A 22974-nucleotide genomic window follows, 5' to 3' on the forward strand; every position below is an offset into this window, starting at 1 on the left:
TTGATCCATCCACCCAGCTTCCAAGAAAAAAAATGACAAGGCTTACTAAAAGATAAAAAACACAATTCGAAGAGACAGGGCAAGTGTCAGAACCAGTCTTAGATAAGGCAGAGATGTTGGAATTATCAGAGTGGAAAATGAGAACAACTCTCTCAATATGTTGATTTATTGGAATGTGTAATGGGAAAGGGAAAAAAAAGCCAGTATACAAGAACATGGTTAATAGAAGGAGAGAGAGAGAGAGAGAGAGAGAGAGAGAGAGAGAGAGAGACACTAAGAAAGAATCAAAACAAGTGCTAGGAATCAAAAATCATGTCACAGAAATGAGGGATGCCTTTGGTGGAGTCAACAATAGATTGAACATGGGGCAAGAAAGAGACAGTGAGCTTCAAGGAATGTCAATAGAATCTTCAATCTTCCAAAACTAAAATTCAAAGGGAAAAAAGAATGAAAAAGACAAAACAGAATATCCAGGAACTGCGGGACAATTACAAAAAGTGTAACATACGCATAATGGGAATACCAAAGTAGAATAAAGAGAAAAAGAAATGGAAGAAATATTTGAAGCAATAATGACTGAGAATTTCTTAAAATTAATGGTTAACACCAAATCGCAGTTTCAGGAAGCTCAGAGAACATCCAAATAGAATAAAATTTTTATGAAAATTGGTACCGAGGCATATTGCTTTCAGACTTTAGAAAATCAAAGACAAAGGAAATCTTGAAAGAAACCAGAGAAAACTATACCTGACCTCTCAAGGAACAAAGATAAGAATTCATGAAAACCATGAAAGCAAAAAGAGAATGGAGTAAAATATTTAAGCTGTTGAAAGAAACAACTCATCACCCTAAAATTCTGTGTCTGGTGAAATTATCCTTCTATGGTGGGGTAGAAATTTACTGGTAGAACTTTTATAAAGGCAGTTTGTTGACAGTGGAACTGCTGTGCCAGAAATTTTAAAAGAAATTCTTCAGGAAGAAGAAAAATAACTTATGTCAGAGACTTGAACCTACATAAATAAAGCAGAAGCGTTAGAGAATAAATAAAAGTAAAATAAGATATTTTTCTTATTCTTAACTGACCTAGGTAATCATTGTTTATTCAAAATAATAATAGCAATGATGTAATTCAGTGACTAGAGCTTATGGATAAGTAAAATGAATGACAGCAGTATTATAATGGATGGGAAGGAAGAATTGGGAACATACTAAGCTGTTTACATGACTTGTGAAGTTGTATGGTGTTATTTTATTTTGTTTTTTGGTATTGGGGATTGAGCTCAGAGGCACTTGATTACTGAGTCATATCCTCAGCCCTATATTTGTGCTTTTTATTTGGAGACAGGGTCTCACTGAGTGAGAGTTTAGCACCTTGATTTTTGCTGAGGTTGGCTTTGAACTCAGGATCCTATTGTCTCAGCCTCCCAAGTCGCTGGAGTTATAGAGATGTGCCACCATACCAGCTTGTATGGTGTTATCTGAAGAGGACTTGCATTAGTTGTGTGATGCAAACTCAAAAGTGACTACTAAAATATTTTTTAAAAAATGAAATTGAGATAATATAGAAATAAAAGATACAATGATATGTAATGTTTAAAGGAGAAAGCAAAACTAGTTGAAGATGAATAGAAACTAAGAAACAGGACAATGGATAGAAAAGAGTTATAAATATGGTTGATATTAATCCAAGTATGGAAAAAGTCTTGATAATTTCATAAATCAAACTACTATTAGTTATATTTCCCACTTTATGGTTCTAGTTTTGCCATTTCCCCATTTTTTTTCTCTTTTAAGATGTGGTGCTGGGACTGGAACCCAGGGCCTTGTGCATGCTAAGCAGGCATCCTACCACTCAGCTACACTGCCCCTTCTCCTGTTTCTAACTCTCTGCCTTAATTTTTTCATCTTTTTTTTTTTTGCAAGGGGGAATAATAATCAATATCATAATGTTATAGGTTTGAAGGAGATAATATATATGTAATATATATATAAACATATATATATATAAATATATATATAAACATATATATATATATATATATATATATATATATATATATATATATATATATATAAACCTACTACAAAGCCTGTGGGAGAATTAGCACTCAATAAATGCTACCTACCTACTATTTTCTGAGAGAATTAGAAGAAAAATGTTTATTAACTATCTATTCTGGGCTCAGTGGTAGAGCACCTGCCTAGCACATGTGAAGCACTGGGTTCAATCCTCAGCACCACGTAAAAATAAATAAAGCTATTGTGTCCATCTATAACTAAAAAACAAAAACAAACAAACAAAACAAAACAAACCACACACACACACACACACACACACACACACTCACAGAAAAAACAAAACAAAACCCTACCTATTCTATGTTAGACATAGTATAGGTGACATGCTGATACGACTTTGTTTATTTTCTTATATAAAAGTACCATAACAAAATGTATGTGTAGAAAATTCTGAACAGCAAATGTGTGTGTGTGTGTGTGTGTGTGTGTGTGTGAGAGAGAGAGAGAGAGAGAGAGAGAGAGAGAGAGAGAAATGCCACTGCTATGATTTACTTAGTTGTGCCCCCTAATCAAATGTTGAAAACCTAATCCCCAACATGATACTCTTATGATGTAAGGTCTTTAGGAATTGATTAGGTCACGAGAGTAGAGCCCTGTATTAGTGAGCTCTGTTACTGTGACAAAATATCTGAGATAATCAATTTATAAGGAGAAAGGTTTTTTTTTTTTTTTTTTTTTTTTTTTTTAGTGGTACTAGGAATTGAACCCAGCACCTCATTGACATTAGGCAAGCATTCTACCATGGAACTACATCCCGAGCCCATGGAGGAAAGATTTATTTTTGACTCATGGTTTCAGAAATGTTGGTCCCTGACTGCTTGGCCTTGTTGCTTGGTTCTGTGGTGAGGCAGATCATCCTGGCATGTAGCACACGGTGGAGCAGAGGGAAGCTGCTCATCTCCTGGTGGCTGGGAAGCCAGGAGAGAGAGAGGGAGGAGGGGCCAGAGGCCCAATATCCCCTCCCAGGGCGCATCTCCCAGTGACTTCACCTCTTGATTGTTGTGCCACCTCTGTGTGGTGCCACAGGCTGGCAACCAAGCAAATGGCCAACATGTTGGGATATGAAAGAAAGAAAAATGGAAGGCCACAAAGGTCAGATACTGGGACTTATCTAATGACAAAATCTATTGCATAAGCTGCTAGAATTTTATGAAGGTCATGTATGCGTCCCATGGAGCAGAAAGAGAAGTTGGAATTCTATGCGCTTTGCTTGGGGAATCACATCCTACACGGTTCCCTCACTACCAGGAGTTCCAGGAAGGGGTGGGACCTGTATTTCTTTCCCATTAGCCTTTGCCCAGAGGTGACCTTTCCGTGCCCTTCTGCTCTTTTTAGCAGACAGAACAAGGGCTGTGGCTTGCAAAGCTTGGGTGTTACCTGGTACATTCTTAAAATGTGAATAAAACAAAACAGAAGCCCACACCCTAAAATCTGTCCCAAACTGGTCATTGTTTCCTCTTAGCGCCACTGTTTTCTCTAATGGAGCACGAGAAGGACCATTTGAGTGACAGGTAGATTTGCCACTTTTCATGGCACTTGAGCCTGGTGGGGTGTCAGGCAGCAATTTCAAAAACAAAGACTTGTTCTGCTTTATAGAAGAATTTACTTGTTACAATATTATTTATTGTAGAACATTTGGAAAACAGAAGGGAAAATGCAAACTGTAATCCCACCTCTGTTAACATTTTTAGTGTTTACCAGTGTTTCCTCTGCACATTTACTTGTATAAAATTCCCCCCCACCAAAAGAGATCATGGTGAACACATGTTTTTATAACCTGCCATTTTCACTTAACAAAATATCAGAAACATCTTTTCGTATCATTAAGTGCTATTTAACATCGTGTTTTACCTTTTCACTTTAATTTTTAAGAGGTACCCTGTTACGGCATTACATTTGTGTTTTGTTTTATTTGAGCATTAATGCCTGTTTTTATTGGATGAAGCTGCTAGAGCAGAGGCAAGCAGCAGGGGCTCAGATTTCCTTTTTATATAATGAAGGCTCTTTTCTCCCTCCATCTCCTTGAAGCCAGTTCCCATTCATTTCATTTAATTCCTATTACTCATGCTGAAGAACACTTACTTGCTCTACTGCTAATGGGCACATTTGTACAGTACACATTTCAAAAATGTTGGTAAGAGCAGGCTGCATGTTTTCCCTGTATGAGGAGTCGCTGTCAATGAAGAAAAAAACACTTTCCAGATTTTCCAGGGAAATCTCAGCTCTTCACTAGCAACCAGTCAATGTTTCAACCTTGGTTGCTTCTGATGTCGTTTTGCCTCAGGACATTTTCTTTTTTTTCTACATTATTCAAAGCAGGAAACCATCTTTTGACAAGCTTGAACCCACCCATAGTCCACTGAAAAAAATGAAAAGCATGATCAAGGAAATATGAAAAAAAATGTTGGGGACATGAACTACTAGCCTAGTTTTCGTTAGGGTTAGCTTTCACGTCTTCACTTGTAAGAAACTTGCCTGGCAATTATCTTCTATTTATATGAAGCCTGCAAATAGGCCTTATTAGGAGCTCAGGCCACTAGTCCTGAGCTCAAAAAACAGAGTTAGAGGGTGCCCCCACCCCCCATGCTTAGCGTGCTCCAGGCCCTGGGTTCAATCCCACCCGACTACCCCTGCTCTGCAAAAACAAAAACAAAAACAAAACCCTGTTGAGCTAGCTGACCACAAGCAGATTAAGCAACTGAATTAAATCCTTAGTACAAAACAGAACATTCTACTTTCATTAATGACACTTGTCCTTGACGTGGCTTTGTTGATTTTTCCAAGCACTTGTTTTTTTCTTAAGAAATTCATTGCTGGGCCTAGCTGACTTCAGCTGCACTTGGGGCTCAGCTCAGAGGTCTCTCTGAGTTCATCAGGCCCTTCTCCGCCCCGCCCCCTTCTGTTTTTCCTGCTTGGGGCTCCCTCTGTTGTGGACCCATCCTCTTCTCCCATGCCCACTCCTATCTAAGCTCATGTCTTTCCTTTTTCACTTCAGGTCTTCCTTCTTCATCTTCTGCCTTTCTGTCCTGGGAAAATTCATTTGCCTCGGCTATCACTTCCTTTCCTGTGTTGCTGGGCCCAGGCCCCAGGAGCCAGGGTGGAGGTGATCTGGTCAGCAGTTTGGTTGTCAGCAGAACTTGGTGCCATCCTGGCTCCATTTTCCTGGTGGAATCACTCCTGTGAGGAACCTTTCATACACGCAAATACCACCCCAGTCCAGTTCTTTGACCCTGACCCTCTACTTCCTACTTGTTTCTGTCTTAGCCTAAATGAACATCATAGGGTCCAAGTAGCAACCAGAGGCTATGAAGCATTTGCACGTGGCTCGGCCCAATTGAGGGGTGTAATAGGAGTAAAATAGACACTGGGCTTTGAAATCTTGGTATGAAAAAAAAAAAAGCCAATGTGAACTACCTCGTTAATTCTTAAAATATCAATTGCATGTTGAAATAATATTTTGGATAAATTAGGTTAAATACAATTTATTACTAAAGTTCTTTCACTTGTTTCTTATTACTTTTTAAAATATAGTTACTAGAAAAGTTAAAACACATGGCCCTCGCTGTGTTTCTTTTGGACAGCACATGTTCAGGTCTTCGAACTGTTGCTCAGAACTAGTAGTTTTCCAGTCGCTAAGGGCTTATGTCTTTCTTTTGTGGCCATGATGGTTTCCTTGTTTTTATTTATTTTTTTATCTTAGAAATGGGAATAGTATTTCTTAGAGATAAGAATATAAACACTTCCACTAATTCATCTTAAAATTTAAAAGAAAAAAAATACAAGCAGCCATATCTTATCTATGATTAGATTTTAGACTATTATAATAACCAATTTTCTTTCCTTTTTTTTTTTTGTTCCTTTATTCTTTTGAGACGGAGTCTTACTAAATTGCCCAGGATTTTGCTAAATTGCAGAGGCTGGCTTTGAACTTGTGATCCTCCTGCTTCAGCCTCCCAAGTTGCTGGGATTATAGGCCACCAACACCAACATGATATTCTAATTTTTAAAAATCAGTCTAGGCCTTCCTCGTTTTTGTTCTCAAGCCTCCCTTAATATTCTGGGTAGGTGAGGCTATTAAATGCCCACTGTGACCACCACCTGGACTGAATGGTGTTCCTTTGCTCATGTGGTCCTATTCAGTGTCACTCTTCTCTTCCAATAATAGCAGGTGGCTAAAGTGAAGATCCTTGAATAGATTCTATTACAGAGCTGATTTCCTTTGTTTTACAAAAATTAATTAATTATTTTTGGGTACCGGGGATTGAACTCAAGGGCACTCGACCACTGAGCCACATCCCCAGCCCTATTTTGTATTTTATTTAGAGACAGGATCTCACTGGGTAGCTTAGCAAGCCTCGCTTTTGCTGAGGCCTGCTTTGAACTCGTGATTCTCCTGCCTCAGCCTCCTGAACTGCTGGGATTACAACGTGTGCTTTAATTAATTTATTATTTTGAGGCAGTGTTGTTCAGCTTTTCTTGGGTTTCTGCATCTGAGGAACAAAACTGTGAGTCTCTTTTTACTGAGAATACTTGAGTAGGTCTCTGTTTTTAATAACCAAAAATATCTATAGGAAATACTACCTTCACTGGGGATTCTTTTGAGAATTGATATCTTATTTCCCTCTGAAATGCTTTTGAATTTTAAGTACATTCCAGCCCTTGGTCTCCTCCATTGGTGCTGGGGACTGAACCTAGGGCCTTGTGCATGCAAGGAAAGAGTCCTACCAACTGAGCTATATCTCAGCCTCAGAATTTTAGTCAACTTATTTCAACTCTATTTCTTTTTGAAAGCTACCTAAAACAACCCTTCATTGATCATGGCTAAATAATATAATTTATTTCACTCTTTAAACTGATTAAACTTGTGTTTGCTTTTGTTATACTAAGAGGAAAGAGAGACCTTAATTTATCACTGAACATAACAATAATTCTTGCCCAGCAGGTTGGAAATCTACTTTCCTTTGTAGTTTTAAATTGATACTAATTAGTGAGTCAGAGTTTTGGTGTAAAAAAAAATAAGAACTTACTACAAGGAATCAAAAAACAACTTATCTTGATTTGTGTCACTATATTTATTGGGTCTGAACATTTTCCTTGATCTAGTTCTCAACTGATTATCAGCCATGCTGAGGGAGAATGTTAACTTGGGTTTCCATAACAAAATACCCTGGCCTGGGTATCTTAAACAACAGACATTTCTTTTCTGATGGTTTTGGAAGAAAGAAGTCTGGGATCAGTGTGCCAGGACTGTCTTCTTGGCTTATAAATGGTACTTTCTGGCTGTGTCCTCCCATGAGAAGGAGTGGGGGTGGGGAGAGAGAGAAGAGGAGGGAAGAGGGAGGAGGGAGGAGGAAGGAGGGAGGAGGGAGGAGGGAAGTGAGAGGAGAGAGGAGGGAGGAGAGAAAGAGATGAGAGAGAGAGAGAGAGATGAGTGGCCCCTCCTTGTTTTCTTCTTACAAGGGCATTAATCTCATGAGAGCCACACCCTCATGACCTTATCTAAACAATTTTCTTCTACTAGTCCCATTTCCAAAAGCTATCATATTGAGAATTAGGGTTTCTATATATGGATTTTGAGGAAAGGGATACAATTCAGTCTATAGCAGTCAGTGGAGGCAAATTATAGTCTAAATCACATATAACTCTTTTTTTCTTATATGTGTATCTTAAGAAAAGTATTTTTAATGCAAATTTTATGCTGGTAGCTTGATATTTATGAAGTTGGCAGATAACTGGGAAAGCAGTCTTGAAATACACAAAAACGGTAATAATAACTATAATCATAGTTGTTTCTTCCTGTCTGATTAGCTTAAAATACACTAAGGAGTTTGATATTCTTTTTCACTGTGGTTATTTAATGATTAAACAAATATTTATTACGTCCTTAATGGGGGCTAGACACTGTATGAATTAATGTTCATTTAAAAATATAACATAGTACGTGAGGTCCCAGGACTAGAGATAGGTATTTTTTAATCTACAACATTTCTGAGTCTGGTCAAGGGAGAGTGAAATCCCACCTCCTTCCTTGTAATTTCACGACGACAAGACTTTTAGAGAGTCATTGCAGAACAATCCAAGAAAGGCATAAATTGCTATGCTAAGCTAAAGGTCTGGAGACAGATTCAAGAATTATGTTGAATCAATCAATAAATAAATATTGAATAATGGGAATAAATAAATTGGCAAGATTCAATAACTGGACAGGGTGGCTTAGAGAGAGAGGAGGTGTTTGGGTTGATTTTCAGTGTTCTGGATGAAAAGATGAGGATGTTACTAGGTTGCTCTATAAAGGAGGAGAGGAAAATTCAGGGAGATTTGGAGAAAAATATATTGACTTTGTGAACGATCTAAAATGTTTGTGTACATGTGCAAAATAAAATGGAGACTACAAACAAAGTAAGTCTTTTCATTAGGAGGGGGAGGAGAGAAAACGAATGCTTGTTCTACTTCACTCACTTTGTTTTCAGGTCTTTCCTAAAAGAGAGAACATGGAAAAAGAATCACAGTCATTTTGACTTTTAGTTCTTTTTTGAACTCCTGGAACTGACTATGGCTCTAAAGAGAAGAGAATGCACACAGAAAAGGTGTATTAGTTTCCTATGATGTCTGCACATGTTTTTGGTAAATTAGGGGTTTGGAGGTTATTTTGTGGGGAGTTATATCATCTATCAAGAAATAATATTATTATTTGAAGCGCATTGTTAGAATTGCTAACACATATCTATTGTCCAGTAGTTTTGAAGGCCAGGAATCCTAAAATCAAGATGTTGGTAGGGCTGCATTACTTCAGAAGACTCCAGGAGAGAATCTGTTTTCTTGCTTTATGCAGCTTCTAGATGGTGACTGCCTTCCTTATTTTGTGTTCCCTTCCTCCATCTTCAAGCCCAGTAGTATAACATCTGCAAATCAAGTCTCTGACTTCTGCATTTGTTGTCACATCTCCTTCTCTGACTCTGACCCTTTTGCTTTCCTCTTTTGAGGATCCTTTTGATTACTGTGGCTGACCTGGCTAATCTATTTTAACATCCTTAATAATCACAGCTATAGGGCTGAGGTTGTGCCTCAGTGGTAGAGTGTTTGCCTAGCATGTGTGAGGCATTGGGTCTGATTCTCAGCACCACCTAGAAAAATAAATAAATAAAATAAAGTTATTATGTCCAACTACAACTAAAAATATTTTTTAAAAATAATCACAACTACAAAGTACCCTTGCAACAGGTGTTAGTCAGCTTTCTGTTATTGTAACAAAATGCCTGAGATAATCAACTTAAAAACAGAAAGGATTATTTTGGCTCATAGCTTTGGGGGTTTCAGTCTGTGTGGCTTAGCCCCAGGGCTTTTGTTGGCCTTTTTTGTTGGACAGCACATCATGATGGGGAGTGGATGGTAGTGGAAGTACATTCACCTGTACAGCCTGGCATCAAGAGAGAAAAAAAAATGACGAGGTGCCAATCTCTCTTTCTCTCCTTCCCCACCCCCCCTCTTTTAAAGTATTTTATTTTATTTATTTTTAATTTTTATTTTCCCCATGCCACTTTAAGGACACAACACAAATTCCTTTCATGAGGTTTCATCTCTTCAAGATTCTACCTCCCACAGTGCCACAGACTGGTGATATTCCAGATCCAAACTCTAGCACCATGTAAAGCAATATATTAACAGGGGATCAGGAGGAGGAACTCTTTTGAGGGGAATTATTTTGTCTCCCATGGAGGGTCTGTTTTATCCTTTATCTTGGTCTGTGGGGGTTGGGGGGAGAGCTCAGTCCAGAAGGGCCCAAATGAGGAACTGTTTTTCTTCCTTCTTTTCTTTTCTCTCTTTTCAAATCACAGAAGATTTTCAGTCAGATTTGCAATTATGAGTTGATGTGTACACATGTTTTTGGTAAATGAGGGGTTTGGAGCTTATTTTGAGGAGTTATATCATCTATCAAGAAATAATATCATTATTTGAAGCTCATTGTTATAGCATGCTATGGTGGGAGGGAACACTGAAAGGATGTAAATAAATCTTCAGTATGTTCACGAAAGCAGAACAATACCTGAAACAGGGAAAAACAATCACTCCAAACTCTTCTTAGGTGGCTTGCATTCTTGGGGGAGGGGTAATTCCTACTTCTAGGGGGTCATGTGGTGACCGCTTCCTGTGTATAGCCTTTCTTAACTCTCCAGGCTGATGGAGAAGTTCCTCTGTTCTTCCATGGTTTCTAGAGCAGAGTTTTATTTTAGAGAATTCATCACCTTATGGTATAATCTTGCTTACTTATTTATCCCACTGTATTTTATTACAAGTAGAGATCAGACCTCATGCAATGCATCCCTTTGGGCTTGGCATCTTGCCTAACCATGATTATATATTGAATGGAAGAATTAAATTGTTTCTATAACAGCTTCTGAATCTTGAATTTCCCTTAATATGTATATGTAAAAAAAGCCTACATATTTTAAAAGTATGTATTTAAAAATACATATTTTATATACATATGTATATATATTAACTTTCTCACAGACTTGCAGGAATGCTATATTGGTAAATGAGATAATTTCTCTAAATTGTTTAAGATCTTCAGAAAATGCTTCTTAATATATACAGTGATCAAATAAAAGTCTGAGCTAAAATTTATTGTTTTCCTTTAGCTTCACCTGCCAAAGTTGTTGGTTGGTAAAACTTGCCTCCAGGGTGAAGCTGAGTGGACTTGAAGCAATACACACAATTTTATGCAATGCCTGTAAGTGGAAGCCACCCAGTAAAGCTTTATAGAATGAAAAGATGAAAGTTAAGTAATTAATAGTAAGAGCCCTACCTGCTTTTTTCTTCTTCTTCTTCTTTTTTTTTTTGTACTGGGGATTGAAGCCCCAGGGGCATTTAACCACTGAGCCACAATTCTATCCCTTTTTATTTTGAGACAAGGTCTCATTAAGTTACTTAGGGCCTTGCTAAATTGTTGAGACTGGCCTTGAACTTGTGATTCTCCTGCCTCCATCCTTCCAGGCTTCTGGGATTACAGATATGTGCTACCATGCCTGACATGGTCATTACACTCTTTTTTTTTTTTTGTACAGGGGATTGAACCCAGGGGCACTTAACCACTGAGCCACATCCCCAGCTTCTTTGTATTTTATCTAGAGGCAAGGTCTCACTGAGTTGCTTAGCACCTCACCATTGCTGTGGCTGGCTTTGAACTCGTAATCCTTCTGTGCCCAGCTTGGTCATTATACTTCATATACATGTACAGGATATTTTTTAGAAAAGTAAAAAAGAAAAACATGCTGAATCTTGGGTGTAAATTAATTATTTCCTTATTGTTGATGAGGGAGAAAAAAAATTCCCCTTCAGTTCTCATCACTGTGTATTATTCAGCTTTTGCTGCAGTAACAAACAACAACCTAAATCTCAGTGGTTTACAATGACAATTATTTCTTCTGCCCATTATATGAGGGCTATAAGCTTGCTGTGACTACTGGGTATGGAGGGGCTTACTGAACTAAGTTGGGCTCTCATATCTAGTTAGGTCTTCTCATTCTTGGACAAAAGTCAAAAAACCATCCCATACCTAAGATATGCTCTACTCAAGGTTAAGAAGGGATGGAGCTCAAAGGCAAGGGAGAACAGGGTGCACTATGCAAATACATGTAAAGCTTTGGCTCTGATACAACTTATTTCACATTCACTCACATTCCATTGGCTAAAGGACATCACATGGTCAAACTCAACATCTCTGCATTGAGAAGGGGAATGTACTCTGCCCACAGGAAGTGTTGCCAGGGTGACAGAGGAAAAAACCTGAACAAATAACATAACCCACCACAATTGTGTCAGAGGTAACGTTTGTCAAACCACTATTTGGCTTTTTGTAATATTAATTACTCCTTCAAACTTTGAATTTGGAGTTCAATTTACATAGCCTGAGTAATAAGATAATTGTAAGGTTTTCAGTCAATTCTGTATAAATAGACCTCAGAGAGAAGAGTAAACAGATTTGTGCATTTTAGGTAAAGAAAAAAATGTAACTTTACAAATACATAAATGTTTTATGAAGACAGTGGTGGTCAATTATTTTCAATATTTATGCTTTATGCTAGCAGAAAGGGATTTAAATTAAAGCAGACGTATTGGAGAATAGTTATCATAAGGGACAATTTCTTGACTAGTCAAGTGCAAAAAGACATGGAAGGCAAAAGGTCTTCCTAGCGGAACAATTAAATCATTCATCTATTTGGAGGAAGAAAGCTGGGCCAGATGACAGGTTACTGCCAATTCTCTGTTTATAGTACTTTGAATCTGGAAATAAAGAAGTCCTTCTAAAGACAGATGGTATTAAAATTCTTCTTACATCAGAAAAATGGCTTGATGTAGAAAACAAAAAAAGTAAGAGACACAGGAAGGAAAATATAATTCAGAAAACAACACAGCACATTTCCTACTGGTTTTAATGTATTCATTTGTTTTATTCATACTTTCAGTAAACATTTGATTTGTACCAACTATGTCAGTCACTGGGGTAGGAGACTGGTTTGGTAAGAGATTTTGGAATTTATAGTTAAAACATTCACTATAAGCAGCTATAAATATCACACCTCACTACTATTCTGCCTCTGAATTTTATGCTCATCATTTAAGAAGGAGAATAAGATATTTAAACTATATTTTATGATTTTCAGTTGTGAAAATCTAAATGCTGAAAAAAAATCACTGCTATTCAGGAGATCATATAAATACTTTCTTCCTCAAGCATTTTTAATGAGCTCTGAGGTGTTTGTCAAAGATAACTGGTCCTCTCTGACAGTAAATTATCCTTTTATTTGCTTTTGAGGTGGGTTTGTGAACACAGCAGAGGGTTCAGAGGCTGTCTTGTTCCCTGAATACTTTCAAAGAAGTTACCTCTTCTAAAAAGACAAAACAACATAGTATCATTTTGAATAAGTTCATCTGCACAGCGCGCCTAAGAGGCTCAGAAATCAAGTTTTTCTGAAAAGATGAAAAGATGCAGGTCTGAATTTAAAAAAAAAAAAATGACAGAAATCTTTGTCACAGTAGTTGCTATGTGGCATTACTTAGACTTAATCCGTGTGCTAGCAATGGAATGTGTTTGCTTCTTTGGTGTGACCAATTTATGATAATCCTGACTCTTATGCAGTGCTTACCAAGAGCCAGGCAGGCTGAAGCTCTTGAGATTTGCTGACTCACCTAATCCTCACAATAGGCGTGGAGGCACTATTTTGTAATTCCATCGTTATCCCCATTTTGTAGATTAGAAAACTGAGGCATGGAGAGGCTAAAAATTTGCACAAGGTCACAAAATTAATAACTGACGGGTTGGGCTTTCTTGATAGTATATCTCCATTTTATACCTTGAACAAAGCGAATCGAATAACCTGAACTCTTATTAAAGTGATAACCGTTTTGTTTGGCTTCATCCTACCCTTCAGCTTGATGCTCTGACTCTTCCGGTTTGGACCATGAGTTTGTCATTGCTTCTCTCAACGCAGATGAAGAACTTTTCGCAGCTTCTTGTGGTTCTTCATTGCACAACAAAACAGTGTATAACACAGACTTAAAATAAGATGAACGACGGCTCGTATTAATCAAGGGAGGCTTGGCTCAGGCCTAAAAACCCGTCGTTCTCCAAGGGCAGGTGTAAAGAGTACAGGACTGGGAGCCAGTAAGGAAGCAGGCTCTTCCCCATCCAGGGTCCAAAGGCTTCACCGAGGCAATCGAGGGCGCGTCTACTCGGAAGGGGTCAATGGGAGCGGGCGCGGATCTACCCCGGCGCCACCGCGACCCGAATCTCCGAGTTCCCGGCTGGTTTTCTGGCTCCCAGGCGCGTCGCTGCGCGTGGCCGGGGCAACCTCTGCCGGGGGACTGGGTGCTGCTAGGGGTGCTGTTCCCCTGAGCTGCAGGAGAAGCGCTGGCGCATCCTGGCCCCGGGGTCCCTGCGTCCTCTGGGTGCCAGGGACATCAGCCTGGGAGTGAAGGTGCGCCCTGCTGGGTACAAGAGAGAGGAGGAAGGGACCAAAGTGCGCGGCCGTGAGCACTTCCCCTGGGTCCCGCCGCCTCCACCCCTCACCTCCCCCGCCGCCGCCCACCTGGGCGCCTAGGCTGCGGCGGCTGCCGCGGGAGGCTCGCTCCCAGGCCACACTGTCGCCACCCGCAGCTGTCTGCAAGCTCCAGGTCCCTGCCCTCCCCGCCCCCCCCACCCCGCCTCGCCCTCCCTCCCCGGGTGCCCGACGTGCTCGTTCACCGCCACTTCGGTCGGGGCGCGCCGGTGGGTTTGGCCTGCGCGGCGGCGGCGGCGGCGGGGAGCGAGTGAGCGCGAGGGGCGGGCGCGAGTGTCTGTGAGTCACTGGTACCTGGAGTGCGAACGACGCAGAGCCAGCAGCGCGGAACCCCAGCCGGAGCCGAGCCCAGGCACCCGAGTGCCGGAAAGCGCGGTCGGCCCCAAGCGCCAGGCCCCGCCGCGCACCCACCTTAGCCCCCGCCGCGGCCCGCTCGCCCCCGGGCCAGCGCCCACCCCCGGATCCCGGCGCTCGGCGCCCTCCCGCCTGCCCGGAGGCGGCGTTGGGCTTGCCGGGGGATGTCACAGAGGCTCCTCGGAGCCCCCAGCCACAGCCGCCGCAGCAGCCACCGCCCGCGGGAACCGCGACAATGAACCCCCAGTGCGCCCGCTGCGGAAAAGTCGTGTATCCCACTGAGAAAGTCAACTGCCTGGATAAGGTGAGCGAAGGGGGCGCCGGGCCAGCCTGGACCTGCCGGGCGCCGGGCTGCACCTGCTTGCAGAAGTTTTGGCTCCTGGGATGGAAAGAGATGAGTGGGTCGCTGTGTTTGTGTGTCTTGGCACAGAGGGAGGGAGCGCAAGCTAGACGCCCGCTGAAGTGTCAGAGACCATTCTTGACGTTTGTGATGTAGGAATTGGGAAATGCTTTTGGAGGGGTGCAGGGCTGCTGGGCATCAGCACAGCTGCTGTGGAGGGCCCACGGCGGTGGCGACTCTCGGCAGCCAGGGACCAGGCTAGGCACCCTGGGTGGGGGCAGTTCTGCACCCTGCGCTCCCCCCCTCTGGTCTGTCCCTCACTCCCCTCCCTAGATATTCCCCACCCTTCACCCTCACTTCAACCACCGCCCCCCCCCCCCAGCCCCCAGCGCCTCCGGTGACCGCCAAGAGGGGGAAAGGCAAATAGTAATTAATATGTCACCGGGTGACCGCTGCCGCATTGCTAAGAATAATCCCCACCGGAGACACGGCTCTGCATGGCGAATCGGACCCACGAGTCTCTAATCCCCCGGGGTGGGAATTCCAGAGGAAGTGGCTTTAACTGGGTTTCTATAGTTCTGCCCTCTGCCCTTCTTGGGTATGGATGGCGTTAAACAGCCTGGGAGAGAGATCCGGGCGCGATCGCGAGTGACTTGACAATTGAAACTAGCCAAGGCGTTCCCAGTGAAATCTGTGTTAGATGCTGCGAATGTCTTATTTGAGCAAGCCATTATCCCAACAGTCATCCCAGTCTGACCGTGGTCCTGCAGTTTAGTGAAAGCTGGACAGGGATGGGGTGGGGGGACAAGGCCACTTTACATAGTCTATCTCGCTATAGAGCTCCACAAACACTGCGTTTAGGTACTTTCAACTGGAATCTTTTTCGTTTTGAAGTCACTCCATGGGCCCCATTTCGCTACTGACAGAGCTCAGAGTTCCTTTCTGGTTGCTCACAGAAGTGCAATGTGGATAGAGCCTTGGCAGTTCTTCCATCATGAGTCTAGTTGTGGTAGGATTAATTTTAAACTCGAATAGCTGCCTGCTTTATTTACTGAACTGAAGGCAAACACGTTGCTACTTCCATGTATTTCATTGTAGTATTTTCAAATATAACTGGGGGGCACTTAAAAGCCTTCCTTCTGTACCCATCCTGACCAGAATTGGCATTGTACTAAAATTTTAAATATTTATTTATTTTTTTTTCAGTATTGGCATAAAGGATGCTTCCACTGTGAGGTCTGCAAGATGGCTCTCAACATGAACAACTACAAAGGCTATGAAAAGAAGCCCTATTGTAATGCGTAAGTATTGTCAGTGTGGCATGCCAGGTGTGGCACAGCATGAGAGCATAAAAGTCAGTGGCCCTGCCTGTTCTGAAGAATTGACTCACTGTGTCATCCAGGTGTGCTGATGGCCAATTACCTGTTTATGCCACAGACTCTGGGGCCATGTACTTTGTTGAAGGTCACTGCATTTGTGTCTTGATAATGTGGGAATAATGTGATAGTGTAATTTGCCTCCATCTTCTACCAGGTTAGTTTTTGAGGTTCACAGCATTGTAGAGTTAGGGACATTTATTAGAAGCTGCAGAACTTACCTACTGAGAATGTGTGGGCTCTGACATGCATGTCAGGTAGATTTCCATTTTAATCATATGTCAATTTCCATTTTAATCATAGCATGTTGCCATCTTGCAATTTTATATCTGAACGTAGTTGCTAGGGAGAGTCTCACTTGCTTGGCCTTGGCTGAGACCACTTTAGGCTTCTGGGAGCTTAACCAGGGAACCAAAGATTTGAGACATAGGTATTTCTGGCTGGTTAGTAGTAGGTCTGCTGAAGTTGATTGGGTACTTCTGTCTGCCTGGTAGTAGGTGGAGATCAAAGAAGGTAAGCTTTCTTTAGCACACTTTCCTGTAGGCACGCTTCTACCTTATAATACCAAATACTTAGCATTAATATATGGCTTATCATGTGTTAGACCCTCCCTGTTCTGAGAAGTTTATGCATATTGATTCAATCTTTACAATGACCCTGCAAGTAAGAAGGCACTATTATGACCTCCATTTGACAGATAAAGAAACTGAGGCATTGAGAACATGAGCCTCAGGAAGGGGCTTAGATTACCATGTTGCCCAGAAGTTCCAAATGTGTCTTTTGTGCCTAGAAGTACATATTTTTCACTTCTGTGAGCATCCCCCCACCAAAGACTGTGTTCAACTATGGGCTCTTGACTCTGTTGAGCCTTCCTCATTGAGCCTTCTTCCATTTCCCCCAGGGGACTGGTCTCCCCTGGCCTACAGGTGGCAGAGGGACCTCTGGATTGCCGGCCTTTTGGCTGGAAGTTTGCCAGAGCTTCATCCTCATCTGAGTCTTTGCAGCAGCTTCACTCAGGTCTCCTGGAGATGGAGGGTCTGGTTCCACGCTTTACCCCATACTGGGAGTCTGTCCTCATTGACAGCAAAAAAAAAAAAAAAAAAAGTTTTTTTTTTTTTTTTTGTACCAGGGATTGAACTCAGGGGCACTTAACCACTGAGCCACATCCCTAGCCCTATTTTGTATTTTATTTAGAGACACGGTCTCACTGAGTTGCTTAGGGCCTTGCTAAGTGACTAAGGCTGGCTTTGAACTCTCGATCCTCCTGCCTCAGTCTCCTGAGCGGCTGGGATTACAGGCGCACACCACCATGCCTGGCTGACAGCAAATTTTTGATAAACAAATGTAATGTGCAAGAGCAATGTGCAAACCTTTCTGTTTTTTTTTTTTTTTAAGATTTCATTCTTTCTGTTTTTCTATCAGTTTAGTTAGTAGTGATAGACAGAAACTTTTCAAGAAATCAGAAAATAGGAACTTGAACAGGATTCAGGACATCCTTGAATAAGTGAAACCCACAGATATTCCCCAAGGTCCTTGACATCTTCAGTCCTCCTAGATCATGTCTCTTATTGGGGAAATGTGAAACAAAAATGGGATTTCCGTGTCCAGGTCTCCTGCTTCCTTAAGGAGAGGTAAAAATGCCTGGTTAGAGATCAAAGGCAGGCGGCAGTGAGGAGAAGGGAAAGGGCCTGACAACCCATAAACAGGGTAATTGTTCTTTGGTTAAAGGAAAGTGAACTGTTCTTGTGACTGCTTCAGCCCGAGCCTGACTCCATTAGGCTTTATGGGCCACATTAGAATTCTTTACAGCTCACTGCCTGAAGTTTAACGCAAGTGATAACAATGCCTTTGGGTGTTCCTGGTAGGCCTGGAGAGTTTGGGAGGGAAGGGTAAAGAGGAGGCGGCAATAATGGCAATGAAGATGCTAGATGGTGAGTTGAATTCAAGCGAGAAAAAGAAACGGCAAAAATAAAAAGTACATGAAAAGATGTAGGTGAAGTGGAGTTATGGATTGTATTGGGTCACTTGAAAACCCACTACTTTCTGCTTACTTTCAGTTCAATTAAAAAAGTATCAGATTCTGCAGTGAGTCATGGATGAGTCAGGAGGGTTTGCACTCTGACTCAGCGGTGCCCCAAAGTGTTCAGATGTGGACCCCAAAACCAAAAGACTCTACTTACAAATAGGAAACACCCTACGGTATTGCTTCATAGGTCTGAGTTTTATTTTAAATACTTTACTCCTAAATCTAATGTTCAGATGTTCTAACATTTCTTATGATTCCAGAACTTTATGATTAGTGTTAAGTCAGATTTTTAGGGTGGCTTCCCAGGGTTTTTTGCTTAATATTGAACCTGTAGTCCACTTTATTGAGCAGATTAAAAAAAGGAAGACAGGAACCCATTCTCAGTGGGTGAATGGTCAGAAAGAGCTGATGTTTTAATATTTGTTTGTTTTTGCTTTAAGTTCAGGTCATAGCTTGATTTGCTGTCTTCAAATAACAAGGCCCGGTGGGTCTGCAGTGAGGGTTCCAAGCTCAAAAGCATCTGTAATTCCTAACCCATATTTTTGTAAGAGTACGTGTTGTCATGTAATCTGGTCTGTGTGGATTACCCTCTGGGGATCTCATTGCATCTGCTCTAATTCAGGTGGTGTATGTCAATCAGCTGTTCCCTGTGGTCGCAGCCAGAAGGGCGGCCATAATTTCTCTGGGTCAATGGTGGAAAATTGATTCTCTAATGTATACTGCCCAGAGAATATGAAACACTTGCTGTCTATGTAAAGCAATATTTTATCTTTACCTAGTTTGTTTCAGTAGTCAATCCATATATATGCTTAAATGAAAGTGCTATCCCTCTGTCACTTTTTATTATGAATATTTTTGTACACATAAAAAGATTCAATGAAAAATACAGTCATCCTTTAGTATCTGAGGTGGATTGGATCCAGAACTTGCCATGTCAAAATCAGTAGATGCTGAAGTACCTTAGAAAAATGGTGAAGTATATGCATATAACCTTGCACATATCCTTTTATCTATAGCAAATCTAGTATAACATGTCAAGAGTACATGTTATACTTAATACCAGGTAAATACTATGTAAATAGTTGTATTGTGTTGTTTAGGGGATAAAAACAAGGAAAGTCTATACATATTTAGTACAGAAGCAATTTTTAAAAGAATATTTTTAATTAATCTAAGATTAGTTAAATCTGTGAATGTGAAACCTACAGAGGAGAGCCTTCACATCTGTATATCCTTCCACTGAGATTCAACTATTAGCATTTTATATTTTAACCTAATTATATGTAGAATTTTAAAAAATCGTTGGTTCACTTCAATTTCTCATATCATGACATTTTTACCCCTAATAACAATAGGCACTAAAAACAAGGACATTTTCTTAAAGAATCATAGAACTGATTGTCACACCCAGGAAAATTAACCAAGATTTGATAACCTCTGTACCCTGTTCATGTCTACTTTGTCCATACTGTCTTAAGAAAGTCTTTTACAGCTCTCTCTCTTTTTTTAATCCAGAATCCAATCAAGGTACATACTTTATGCTTTGTTGTTATAAAATGACAGCTTTTCATGGTCATTGGAGATTTGATATCAATTATTCAAATTCTGGCATTTCTCTTGGCTTACATAATCTTTGAGATCTTAGGGAAAAGGATTTTAGTAGTGTATGTGTGTGTGTGTGTGAGAGAGAGAGAGAGAGAGAGAGAGAAAGAGAGAGAGAGAGAGAGAGAGAGAGAGAGAGAGAGAAAATAACATGCATCATTAACCTTTAGAAGAAGTATTAAAGATATGTTTAAAAATTTGAAAGCATGAATGTAGACATTTAGAATTTTAAGAAAACATAAAGATTTCTTATTTTAATCCATACCTAAGGGCATTTCTTAATGGAATGCAATAGTGAGTATGTACTTTTTCAGTTTAGATATGTTGCTTGTTTATATTCTCATGTGTTTGGAGAAGAAACAAGTATTCTGTTTGATTTCATGCAAAGGAGAACATGTATAAAATATAATTTATGATATTTAAATTTTGATCTTTTGATAGAATGATCAAAGTAGAGTACACACTAGATGTAAGATCAGACATAATACACGTTTAGTTTCTAACTCAGCAGTGCACACTATTAAAATATTTAAAAACAAATGGTCTTTGAGTACATGCCATGTTTTCATAAACCTTTATGTTTCATAAGCAGGCAATGGATTCTTTAGCACAGTCAAGATATTTTTTTTTCATCTTAGAACTTGCAAAGCAAAGAGGACTAAGCAATATTCTTATTGCTGAGAGGTGTTGAGAAAATAACACTAGATGATTAGACAAAAAACATAGCTTGTATTTCCTCGTGAATTGATATGCCAAGGTTAACTATAAACATTTTCCTATTCAACATGCCGTACAAAAAATATAAACCCCCAAGGCCATTTGTCAAAATTTTAAAATTATTGTTTGTAAAAATCAATGGCATTTGCAAAACATATATCTATTCTTCAAATTTCTGAGCGAGATTACCACTTAGAAGTAGCTACGCCAATGACTGGCCAGTGAACTTGACATTTGGTGACAGCACATTATCTTAGGTCTGGGGAGAGACCAAGTAATGAGCGATGGTTTAATATGACCTCGCCCATCTCCCCCCAAATCTTCCCTTCTGCAGAATTTTTTTATTTTTGGCTGAACATTTGTCCTGATCTGTTCACATTTAATATATTTTGAATCCATGTCAAATGTATCTTTAATAATGGGGCTAGAAGAACAAATACCTGTGTGAAATGTGTTCTGTTATCTTTCCAAATAAGATTCCCTCTCACCAAAGAGTCTCAGATAGCATGATTTTGTAAGACTTTTAAAAATGAAGCAGCAGGAGCTGTGAGGGCATCTCCTTTTTCTCTGGCTGTGCCAGCAGTCCTTCATGTGAATATTCATTGACTGTCTCCAACCTTGGAAGATGCTGAGCCTAAGCCGGCTGCTGCTCATTATGAGCCACCCAGAATGGTCAGTGCACTTCCGCCAGCCTGTCTTGTGGGTGATTATCTAGGCCAACATTCTGCTGGCTCTCACTTACCATTCTCTGTTGGTCACTCCTTGTTAGTACCTTTGCTGAGGTTATCAGAGGGCAGGGAAGAAAATGCAATAAAACATAAATCAGAGAGTTTCCCCGTTATCTCATTCCCTTCTCTCAGTTTGGGCCTCCCAAATTTGGTTCTGTAACACTCCAAGGGCTTGAGTTATCTTGAGGGGAATGCATGAAATTCCTGCTATTAGGTTAGCTGTGATTGCTTAAGAGTCTTTTTTGAAGTGCGGTATGTTGTAATCTGAGCTTTGGAGCCTGACAGAGCAGGATTTGAATTCTGACTCCATCCTATCCTACTGAGCAAGTATCTGGATCCCTGAGCTTCAGTTTCTTCATTTATAAGAATTGAATAATATGTCCACATTCACACAGCTGGGTGTGGATTAATGAGACTACGTATGGAAAGGGTCCAGCCCAGTCCCTGGCACACAGCAGACAGTCAGTAGACAATGGCGCCCCAATTTCCACAGTGGTCCTTTTAGAAAGAGGGTAAAATGAAGAGGAAGTGTATCAAATTATAGGCCATTACACCTGTTGAACCATTTATACCAAAGTTTTTCACGCTGTGGATTGCCACCTATTAGAGGGCTATAACCAGAACTGAAAGAAGAAATGGGGTGGGGAAAGCATGAGAAGAAAATCTCAGAGTGCACTTGAGTAGTAAAAACAGTATTGTTTTGGGCAGCATTTTTAAATGATATAGGTTTACATTTGTGGCAGAAATGATAAAGGTACATCAGAGGATTATGATGTAGAAAATATTTTTATTGGAAGTGGTACATGAAAAAATTGAGAAGCACTAATTCAGTTCCATATTCTTAATGCCTCCATATATCAGGAAGCACTGAAAATTGTCTGTAAAATGATGCTGTATGAATACTCATGGATTCAAGCTGCCATTGCTTTTACATATTTCTGTCTGTGCCAGCCACACCCCATCGAGCTCAACACAGCCATCCCTCAGGTCTCAGCCTGGCAGGCAGAGTCTGTACTGCACTGTGTGTGGGAACCATGTGTTTCCTATCTGTATCCTCATCCGAGGGGCCTGTCTTGTTCATCCCCATGTCCCTAGAACCTCTCACTTAGGTGCTCAATTCTTATTAGCCATGACTGTGCAGATTAAGTTAGCTTTGCAGAGTGCAGTTTCTGCACTGAACCCCGGTTCAGGATGAGGCCCAGGCAAGTTTCTTCTAAGAAAGCAGACAGAAGTTGAGCAATCTCCAGGAACCCCGGTTGAAGTTAGCCTTTGAGGAGCCTTGTATGGTGGTCTGGTAACCAGTTTCCACTAAGTTCAAACACCAAGGAATAAAATATCTCTGTTGATGTGTCAGGCTCATGAATTCCAATCCATAATGAACATGATGGAATTTACTTTTATTGCTTAGGGGCTCAGTTTCAAAATATGACATTTAAAAGTATTCCTTTTTGATGCTTGTTTATTTTCTTTTGGGTTTAACTGTGTTCTATAGAATGGGAAAATAATTTTTTTCCTAACAGGAACTTTATACAGAATAGGGGAAATTTTGTAATCTTTAGCATATCAAATGATGCCTATAAGATACTTAAAGTGTCTATTCACTACCTTGCTTATTATAAATTGAAAGTTGTCTCTCTTTTTTCCCTTAAAAATAGGAGAAAATGTTACATTGTTAAAAGTAACAGTTGCTACG

General features: G+C 40.5%; 1 protein-coding gene across 3 annotated transcripts in view; it reads left to right on the forward strand.

Moving 5' to 3' along the window:
• Nucleotides 1-11781: 11781 nt before the first annotated feature.
• Nucleotides 11782-22974, forward strand: part of Nebl (nebulette) — a 329606-nt gene continuing 318413 nt past the window's right edge. For 2 of the 3 annotated variants that reach the window (XM_076831545.1, XM_076831546.1), the window contains exons 1-2: nt 14611-14796; nt 16039-16133. In XM_076831545.1, coding sequence (XP_076687660.1) covers nt 14728-14796; nt 16039-16133 — 164 coding nt within the window. In that variant the 5' untranslated portion in view covers nt 14611-14727. Of the gene's footprint in view, nt 11803-14610; nt 14797-16038; nt 16134-22974 lie in introns of those variants that run through there. The other variant, XM_076831544.1, reaches the window with a different exon arrangement.

The sequence above is a fragment of the Callospermophilus lateralis genome, chromosome 13 (assembly GCF_048772815.1).
Source record: "Callospermophilus lateralis isolate mCalLat2 chromosome 13, mCalLat2.hap1, whole genome shotgun sequence".
In the NCBI taxonomy this organism is placed as follows: domain Eukaryota; kingdom Metazoa; phylum Chordata; class Mammalia; order Rodentia; family Sciuridae; genus Callospermophilus; species Callospermophilus lateralis.